Source organism: Oenanthe melanoleuca, chromosome 21 (assembly GCF_029582105.1).
Source record: "Oenanthe melanoleuca isolate GR-GAL-2019-014 chromosome 21, OMel1.0, whole genome shotgun sequence".
In the NCBI taxonomy this organism is placed as follows: Eukaryota; Metazoa; Chordata; class Aves; order Passeriformes; family Muscicapidae; genus Oenanthe; species Oenanthe melanoleuca.
In genome coordinates, this window is record NC_079354.1 from 5,424,577 (window position 1) to 5,434,814 (window position 10,238).

The 10,238-nt window shown below is 48.9% G+C and overlaps 1 protein-coding gene across 1 annotated transcript; it reads left to right on the plus strand.

Annotated features, from left to right (window-relative positions):
- The first annotated feature begins 4,990 nt into the window (after positions 1 to 4,990).
- Positions 4,991 to 7,597, plus strand: FNDC10 (fibronectin type III domain containing 10). The gene has a single exon (XM_056508111.1). The coding sequence runs from the start codon at positions 5,061 to 5,063 to the stop codon at positions 5,712 to 5,714; it is 654 nt and encodes a 217-aa protein (XP_056364086.1). The 5' UTR covers positions 4,991 to 5,060; the 3' UTR covers positions 5,715 to 7,597.
- Positions 7,598 to 10,238: the final 2,641 nt, after the last annotated feature.

A 10,238-nucleotide genomic window follows, 5' to 3' on the forward strand; every position in this document is an offset into this window, starting at 1 on the left:
GGAAATTTCCTGTTCTTTGTCTGGAGCTGTGCAAGAGCACCAAGCACAGCCAGCAGTATGTGTGGATGTGAACACTGCAGCCCCTTGCTGCTGCAGAGACCCTCCAGGGCTTTGGAGCAGATCCTTGGAGAGTTCTCCTTGCCTTGGCTTTGAGCTGTGACAGTGTGACAGTCCTGCTGGGCTCAGTGTCCCCTGTGCATCTTCCCTGGCCTGCTGGAGGTGAGGGCTGGCCTGGGCTGAGAGCCCTTCCCGATGGGGATGGAGTCAGCCACACCAATAAAAGGGAAATAAGGAATATTTGCAGCTCAGCTAATGCACTTCCAACCTGTTTGGTTTCTCTCCAGTCTCCCAACATTGGACAGGGGGCTCAGGTAAATTCTGTTCTAGGCAGGTCTGAATCAGCAAGCTGGCTATTGTTGATGCAGAAGATTGGATCCTGTGGTACTTGGCCTCCAAAAGACACCTGACCTCAGGGACAAAGAAGGAACAGTCTGGAATCTCTGGAGTTTAAAATGAAAGGAGAAAGGGTTTAATGATGATATCTCAAAGCCCAGGACCTGTTTGAAGTGAGAAGAACAGAGCAGAGCTGTCCCACTCCCTGCCCTGTGCCAGACCCTGTGCCTGAGCTGTCTCCTCTTCCTCATCACACCCTGGAAATCCCAGACTCTGGCACCTCAGTCATCAAACACAGCTTGTGCCTGAATGACATCACCTGGTAAAAAACCAGAGCATCTTTGTTTTCTATTTGAATTAGTTGAGCTCTTTTTAATCCTTGTTTGTGGCATATTTTGCAAGTGCTTTTAAACACTAGGGAAAATTATATTTATTTCCCAACAAGCTCAGCCTTTTTCATTCTGACAGCATTGATTATTTTTTTCTTCCACTGGTTGTAATGGAGCTTGAAATTTACATTTCATAGGAGTTTTTGATTCTTTGTTTTGATTCTGCTTGTGTTTCTTCCCAGTGCAATCAGCTGAGCAAGTCCAACTCTGGCACAGAGTGGAGCAGAATAAGGAAAAGGACAAATTTTAGGAAATTATCTTTTAGCCAAGTGCCAGAGCTGCTCTAAGGAGCTCACTGCAAAACTGGTGGGGTTTAAGAAATCCAAAATGCCCTGAGATGGTGAGAGCTGCATTGGTGATGCAAGGCTGCTCCTCTATGAATAGCTCACAGCAGATCAGCTGAGGCTGCAGTTGCTGCTCCAGAGCATCCTGATCAAAAGTGCCTCCAGCTCCAGGTCAGAGCAAAAGCTCAGAGCCCAGCACAGCCCTCCCTGCTCCACACCCCCTGCTCTCCCCAGCCTGGCACTGCCACGTTCTGCCCTCACTGGAAGTGAATCAAGAAAATAGAAATAGAAGCCCAGTGGGGGTGAGGCTGCTCACTGATTCAGGCTGCAGGATAATCTAAATCAGGAGGCAGATCCTCTGTGTTTGCACATCTAGGGTGAGTAATCCTCAGAGTTATGACTTGGGGGGAGCTGCAGGCCTGAGTGCAGAGCTCCCAGCTTGGAGGATGCTTTAGGAACCATATGTCATGTGCTGCCCTCAAACATCCCTGCCCTGGGGATTGTCTGCCCTGGCCACATCTGAGACTAAAATTAGCAGTCTTGTATAAATTGTGAGCTGTGGGTTGTCAGAGCTTCACTGCCTGGCCTGCAGCGAGTTTTAATTCTCACTCACTGTTTCCTCCAAGAAGAAACAATAAAGCCAGGGGAGGAGAAGCAGAAAAGCCAAACCCTGTGGTGCTGGGTCTGTCTGGAGGCTGTGGAGCAAGCTGGGGTGCTGCTGGGGCCCAGAGCTCAGGGCAGAGCACAGGGTTTGGTTCCAGCAGAATGCTGAGGTTCTGTGTTACTGCAGAGCGAGGTCTCAGGAAACAGATGGATTGCTAACAGAACAAACAGTGCCACAAAGGGTTCACAGGGAGCCAGCACGGGCAGGCTGACACAGCCAAAGCATGAGGGTCTGCTGGGCTGGGGCAGAAATAATTGAGGTTTTGCTCAGACACACTGCAAGGCCAAAAAAAAGTGCAGAAGTGCAGTTAACCTGTAGTGCTACACATTTTTTGATGGGTTCAAACCATTTTTCCTCCCTGTTCCAGAACTCAGAGCTGTTAATCACAAGCAACCACAGAGGTTGGTGCCAGATCTCTTCCCTGGACATGGAAATAATGACAGCTCTGGAAAGCAATCTGCTCTTCATTGCTGGTAGGAGAAGGACACAAAGTCTGAAGGAGGAAAAACTTGCTTGCTTTGGCTCCAGCCACTTCCTGAACATGCTCACATTTCTCAGGAGGGGCTGTCAGGTCTCCAGTTTTTGCATCCTGGCTGGAATTCCACAGGTAAATTTGCCAAGAAGTGCCTTCAGCAGCACAGCACCTCTTCCTGCTCCAATATCTGAGAGTTTTCCAAGCCATAACTGCACCTTCAGCATCCTTTTCTATGCTGCTCCTATTTTTTTTTATTGATTCCCATTGATCCCTCTTAGTATCAAAAGAGATTTCTGGCAACTTTCCATAGGCTAGCAGACACCCCCATTAAATCTGGTGAAAAATTTCCACATTTCCAGATCTGGAAATAACTTGCAGTACTTGATATTGGTAAAATAAAGATTTCGTTAGGAACCACACACTTGAAAACTCCAGTCTTTCCAACAGGAAAAGGTGTCCTGATGCCAGACCACCCATGTTCAATGCATCAGAAAACAAAATTATTTAAACAAATTCCACACTGCTGTGAATTAAATTTATGTATATGCAAGCATCACCTTCCAGGTATGATTTGAGTTTGGTCTGTTCAGGCTGTGAAATAAAAATAGGCCTTGGGATCTTATTTTTGTTGTATTGTCAAGTTAGATAATTCAAATTTTGTTTTTAAAGGAAACATACACAGCAAACTGCAGTGTGTTTCTAAATAAGTAACAGTGAAAGCTACAGCAATGTGTTTAGGCACATCTCTGAGGGCTTTAACAAAACAATATGTTAATTATTCTGTTTTACAAGTTAAATATAGACAAATGCTTATGTTTTGCTATAAAATCTGGAGCACAATTCTCCATAAAACCTGATCAAAACAAACAAAAAAATGTTGTTTTCCCCCTGCTACTCAGAAAGGACTTAAAGCAACTTTTACCAGTTTAACAGCTCAAAGGATCTCCAGACACTGTTTAAGGCTGTATTTTTGTTTTTCTACCCACATTTAGCCAAGTGAATACTCTCCTGTACCTCTCTCAAGGTCAGAGAACATTAATTACAGAGTGATGCTGGGATGGAGCCCTGCTGTCTCCTCCTGTGCTGCAGAATCAGCTGCTGCCTCCAGCTGCAGGTTTGGGTGCAGGGCTGGTGCTGCTGCAGAGGGAGGAAATGGAATTTGGGGAGGGCAGGAAGAGGAAAATCCCCGATCCTTCTGTCTCAGGGCGTGCACTAAGACCCAGAGTTATCCCTGCTCTCAGCTGACCTCCTGGGAGGATCTCGTGTCTCTGTTACATCCTGGCCGAGTTTATTTAAATTCCCAAAGCCAGGAGGTTGAAGCAGCCTGGGTGTGCGGTTCTCACTGTTGTAAAAATAAAATAAAATCCGTGTGAGCTCAGTTGTTTCTACAAGGTTTGCATCAGCTGAAGGGGAGCTCTGTCACCTTCCCCAGCCCTGCTGGTGTCAGCCCTCGGGGACAGAGCCACCTCCGGCCACCCCCAGGCACAGTTCTGGGGGTTTGAACCGTGTAACGTGAGAATTGCTGTATTTTACAGGTTAAATACAGATAAATGCTTATGTTCTGTTATAAAATTAAAACGAGATCCTGTGTAAAACCAGATCGAAAACATGATTTTTTTTTTTTTTTTAATAGCATTGTTTGGTGTGGAATGAAATCTGCAACTCGATCAAGACAGGACTGAGCAGCCCCTCAAGCACTGGGGGGGATGGGCACAGCAGGGATGGGGGGGCTGCACATCCCCAAGGGTGCCAACCCTTGTGGGGTCTGAGAATCCCCTGTACCAACCCTTGTGGGGTCTGAGCATCCCCCTGTGCTAACGCTTCTGGGGTCTCAGCATCCCCTTGTGCCAGTCCTTATGGGGTCTGAGCATCCCCCTGTGCCAGCCTTTGTGGGGTCTGAAAATCCCTCTGTGCCAACCCTTGTGGGGTCTGAAAATCCCCCTGTGCCAACCCTTGTGGGGTCTGAAAATCCCCCTGTGCCAGCCCTTGTGGGGTCTGAGCATCCCCCCGTGCTGACTTTTATAGGGTCTGAGCATCCCCTTGTACCAACCAACTTGTAGGGTCTCATCATTCCTTTGTGCCGACCCTTGTAGGGTCTCAGCATCCCCCCGTGCCCGCCCCCGCGGGGTCTCATCATCCCTTTGGGCCGATCCTTTGCGGGGTCTCAGCATCCCCTGTGCGGGCTCTTGAGGGTCTCAGCATCCCTTTGTGCCGACCCTTGCGGGGTCTGAGCACCCCCAGTGCCGGCTTTTACGGGGTCTGAGCATCCCCCGCGTCCGCCCTTGTGGGATGTGAGCATCCCCGTGTGCCGATCCTTATGGGGTCTCGGCATCCCTTTCTCCCGAACCGTTCAGGGATCTCAGAATCCCTTTGTGCCGACCCTTGCGTGATCTCAGCATCCCCTTGTGCCGACCCATTGCGGGGTCTGAGCATCCCCTTGTGCCGACCCATTGCGGGGTCTGAGCATCCCCTTGTGCCGACCCTTGCAGGATCTCAGAATCCCTTTCTGCCGCCCTCGCGGGGTCTCATCACCCCTTTGTGCCGACCCTTTGCGGGTCTCAGCATCCCCTGTGCGGGCTCTTGCGGGATCTCACTATCGCTTTCTGCCGCCCTCGGGGGGTCTCGCCCCCCGCCCCGCGGGCTCCCCGCTCTCCTGGCCCCGTGCGGAGCCCCGAGCGCCGCGTCCGTGCGGGCAGCCGCAGCCGCGGCCGCAGCGGGCGGGCGGGCGGGCGCTCCGCAGCCCGGCGAGAGTTAACGGCGGCACCGCCTCTCCACCGCCGGCCCCGCCGCGGCTGCCGAGCCCGCGCTCGCCCCGCGCTCGCCCCGCAAGCCTCCATGCGGCGGCCACCGCCGGCATGCCCGGCACGCCCAGCCTGCTGCCTCCGCTGCTCGCCCTGCTGTGCCTCGGGGCCGCCGACCCCAGCGCCGACCCCGACGAGCCGTGGTGCCCCTACAAGGTGGGCGGCGATGCTGCGGGGGCGCGGCTGTGCTTCCGCCCGCCGGCCCGCGGCTTCCAGTGCTCGGCGCGGGGCTGCCGCGCCCACCGCTCCGCGGGCGGCGCGCTGGTGGCCAACGTGCTGCGGAACGGCAGCGTGCTGCTGCAGTGGGGGCTGCGGCACTGGGGGGCTCCGGCGCCGCGCCCCTCCGCCGCCCTGCGCGGCTTCGTGCTCAACTGCTCCTGGGACGGCACCTACACGCGCTTCCCCTGCGACAGCGTGGAGCTGGGAGCCGCGTGTCGCGACTACCTGCTGGCCGAGGCGCACGGCGGCGTGCGCTACCGCCTGTGCCTGCGGCCGCGCTTCGCCCCGCCGCGCCCCGCGCCGCCCGCGCAGTGCGTGGAGTTCCGCGTGGAGCCCGCGGCCATGCGCGACATCGTGGTGGCCATGACGGCCGTGGGGGGATCCATCTGCGTGATGCTCGTCTTCATCTGCCTGCTGGTGGCTTACATCACCGAGAACCTCATGAGCCCCCGCGGAGGACGCGCGGCCGCCGCTGCGCGCCGCGCCTAGTGCGGGAGGAGGGGGTGATGCTGCTGCTGCTGCTGCTGCTGCTGCTGCTGCGGGTCGTTCCGGAGCTTTCCGGCGAGGGAAGAGGTTTTCCAGATTGTTCTGGCAGCGTGGGGTTTGCCGTGCCCGAATTTCCAGGTTGCGCGGAGTTCGGAGCTCTTCTTGCTCCTGCGGTGGAGCCGTTCGTGGTGACCCAGCTCGTGGCGTCTCAGCGGATCAAAAGCGGCGGCAGAGCTCCACAAGTCCCAGAAATTGTCTGTTTTTAAGGGCAAGCGGCAGATCTTACCAAGACTCTCCAGGACACCTTTATTTTAAACCTAAAACCTCTTGGTCTTAGATCCATGCTTGATTTTTTTCTTTCCTGTGGGGTGAAGTTGTCTGAAGTTCAGGAGAACTGACTGGTGGAACCACAAACCCCATAGCTGAGTGTGTGTTTGATCCAAAGCCCACTTAATCCTGTGTTTTAGGTGGGTTCTGTATCATGCTGGTCACAAATTTTGGGGCCTAGACTGGCCACTGTCCAAAAACAACGGGGGTTTTCTGGTCTGGGGTTTTCTGGTCAGCTCCAGCGACCATCAACATCCAACACCTGCTTTTCTCCCATCAGAACTGTGTCATAGTTTCACAAAGAGTGAAGATAAAGGGATAAATCATGGAAGAAAAACTCCATTTCGTTGAGGAAGTAGGAAGCAACCCTTAATTATAAGTCAGATATAAGTGAGCCCCCCCCTTGGCCCCTGAAATCCCCTCCTTTAGCAATGCAGCTGCACTAAGGTAGAAGCTTCTTGACCACAGAACTCACTGATGTTGTAGCCGAGTGTTTTGAGCGTAGGAACACTCCCTGTGAACTCCTCACTTGATGCTGTAGTAAAGTAAGGTTTTAGCCATACTCTAGTACTGATTCTATTGTGCCTTAGTGCTGAGAATTTGTCCCATTTCTATCAGTGTATCTGTTCCTGTAGTCCTCGTAGTTAAGTGTATCTCCCTCGTGTTCTTGTCTCTGGGATTAGTGGTTGTTGGTTTGTCTGATTGTTTTCTTTTTTAAAAAAAAACCGACTTGGGCTGATCATTACTTGAAATTTAATATATACACGAAGTAGTTACCTTCAGAGAGGTATCTAGTGAGGTAGATTTTAGTATGTGTTGTTTGTATGTAGTTGACTGCTGTAACACGAAAAATTAATTTATTATCACTTAGGAACTGTGCACCTAGAGAAAAAAAAAAAAAAAAAAAGTGGGGGAAAGGCTCTGCTGTAAAGGGATTTTTGCTGTTGAAACACGTCAGGTTCACGTGTGATCTGTTTGTGTAAATGTTTAGCCTTGGTGAACGACCTGTTTGCTTGTTTGTGAAGTTTAAACTTGGTGGTAGAGGTTAAATTTAGGAAGTGTGTGGAATCCTTAATAATACACAGTATTTGTACTGAACATGATCCCTTCACGAAGTTGGGAGAGGCTGAGGAGCTGAAGGTCTGCGTTTCATCAGGCAGAAACTCCTTTTTCTCTGTTATCCCTGCTGTGTTTGCATCCTCACGTGCAGCTGACTCCATTTCAGTGTTCTGTGTTTATTACCTTGCCTGTGTACTTGATTTAACTCATTGGTGCCATCATTTTTGGTTTTTTTATCCCCGAGGAGATCAACTGCTGGAAGAAAAGGCAATTTTTAAGAACGTTTAGATAAATTTTGGTCTTTTAAAGCTTTCAAGTCAGCCTTTGCTGTAGCCATTGGAGTGCCACAGATTTTGCACATCTCTGTCACCTTTTGTCAACCAATGTCACTGTTCTGTTCCTCATCTTGTCATGAATTGCCAGATGTGAAAACCAGCTGTATAGACAATGAGCCTTGTACCACCTCGGCAATGAACTTAATAAATTAAGAGGATAATGAAAAGAAATGGAAATTTCATAAATATTTAATGGTTCAAGATCTTGCTTGACTCAAAGTGAGTCTGCCCAAACTGGTCATAATAATATTCCATTGCCTACTGTAAAATTATGAAAGCATTAGTGGGAAAATAAGAGAGTTATTCTCTGAATACTTGATTTTATTTACTAGAGGTTTGGACTGTAAATAACTGGGTCATTCATGTGGCAACACTGATGTAAGTCTGAGGAAATGGAAATTTAATTTCCAGTTTTGAATGTGACTGTCTTCAGTAAGACACCTCAGCAGGTAATAATGGAGACAGTGACCTGCTAAAACAGCAGCTAGAAGATACTAAAGAGGTGTTTTTGTAGTCATTTCACATTTTTATTCATCAGTCTCTGGGGATTGCATTGCAGCAGCAGAGGGTAAAAGAAGAATATAAATCCTGATAGAAGAAAATCTGCAATTTTCTAAAGGATTATTTTCTTTTTTTTTTTTTTTTTTTTCCCTTTTCCTTTTCCATGCACTATAAATGGGATGTGGGGAACAATATCTCAGTTTCTCGTTCATTTTCAGTTAAGTTTTACTTGAACACATCTGAGTGTGTGGAAAAGAAAATCAGAGCATTCCCTGTCTTATTTTTTGTGACATTCAGCAAAACAGCTGTTGACCCGTTGATAACTGGATTTTTCCTTTTATTACTATAGAAATTTCCTTCATCATGAATGTAGACATTTCTTGTGATAGGGAAAATTACATACACACAGGCTTGGTATTAATTCAGCTGCCACAGCTGAATTAGTGAGACTATACAGTTAAAGCTTTCTCCAGGCTTTGCAGCAATTCCCAAAATGTGCAGAGTAGTTTGTGGAGTGATAATCCATCCTGGCCTGTCCAGGCAGCAATAAAGAAGTGGCAGAATGCTGATTTATAACTGCCAAGAAGCTGCTTTGGGAAAAGTGGAAATAACTCCTAAGGCAACTACACATTCTCCATGTTGCCATACAAGTACCTGCTATTAAAAAATCCATGTGGTGCCTTCTTATCCTGCATTTATCCAGTCAGTTGCAGTACAAATATCAGGCCACATCCAGGAGTTAAAATGGAGAATAATATGCTCATTAACAAGCTGCTTTTTCCTTGCTCTGTGCTAAATGTGAGGAAAACAACTGCTTAAATGTGAGCAGCTCAAAGCCCAGCTTGACCCCAGCTTTGAGTCTTTTGGAGGAAACAGTCTGTGCCTCAGGCAAAGAATCTCTCCTAATTGCATTCTGATTTTTTTTTTTTTTTTTTTTTTTTTTTTTTTGTGGGCTGTAAATGGGAAAGCTGCCTGGCTTTATTTGGAGGTGCAGGCAAAAGCTGGGATTTTGCTTCCATGGAGACCTGGAGTTTCAGTTTTATGAGGCTGCAAACTGCTGCTGTGTTTCACCAGCATGTTCCAAAAGAATGGTGGGCTGGGAGGAGGAAAAGAGGCAGGTAACAGTGGCACATTCCTGGGAAAAGCTTTGGAATTGCAGCAGGGATGCTTGGATGAGGTTTTTGCTTTAACCTCAGCAAAACCACCCTGAGATTGGTGTTGCTTCAGCACAGGTCGGTCACTGGATCTCTGATAATTCCCTGACCAGAACCATCAAATGATCAGATCTTATTATTTGCAGAATAAGAATTAAGAAGATGATACAGGGATAGGAATGGCTGTGAGGAGACCCAAGGAAAGAAGTTTTTGCAGGCAGGGGCAAGGAAGTGCTGAGGGGACAGGTTTAGGTGGGAAAAGGGCTGCATGAGGAAAGGGGAAAGATTTCTTTGTTAAAATTGAGGGGATAGTGAGAAAAGCTTTATTTTTTGTGGAAAATACAAGAGAGAGGTTTTACATGGAGAGAGGAGAGGAGAATGGTGCTGAATGTCAGGAAAAGTCTCTGCTGGAAATGCTGTGGTGATAATGGGGGGAAAAAATTCCTCAGAAAGCAAAAAGGGAAAAAATATCAATGAGAATATTTTTAGGAAGCACTGAGGAGAGAATCCTGCCTCACTGTGAAGTTCAGCTGGGCTGGGGAATAGATTTGTTCCTGGTTTATCTACTGTATTTCTCCCTGCCCCATTACCTCCTGCCTTTGAAACAGTGCAAGGAGGCCAAAGAGGAAGCTCTTTATGAGATGGAAAAGGGAAAAAAACCACAAAAACCTCAAAGAAAAATGGGATCGAGCCGGGAGCAAGGAGCACCGTGGCAATTCTCTGCGTGCGAGAAAACAATTCTGAAACCAGCGAATGGTTTCAGCGGTGGGTGCATAAATAACTCCTCGTTCTGGCCATTCTAAATTTGTGCAGTTTGCAGTAACAGCGTGAGCTTTTCCTCCTGAAATGCAGAATTCCATGATTAATCCCGGCACCAACCATCTGCTCGTTGCGGATGCCCCTGGGCACAGCCTGGATTATCCCGGGTGTCCAGCCCGGCTCTCTTCTCTTCTCTCATGACTCAATCCTGCATCCAGACGCTTCCCCTCGGGATCTTCCAGCCCTCGGCGGCGTTCGGCTGCCATCTAGTGCCAGACAGAGGGGGAATTGTCCTAAAAACCTGCTTTTCTGACAAGTGCGGCTGTTTAATCCCACAAACCCAGAGAGGCAGGATCGGCGCTGAATGGATGTTTTGTGTTGGGAGCGCTAGA

Bases quoted from the DNA above. Each gene is read 5' to 3' on its own strand.
- FNDC10 (XM_056508111.1), top strand. From the start codon at position 5,061: ATGCCCGGCACGCCCAGCCTGCTGCCTCCGCTGCTCGCCCTGCTGTGC.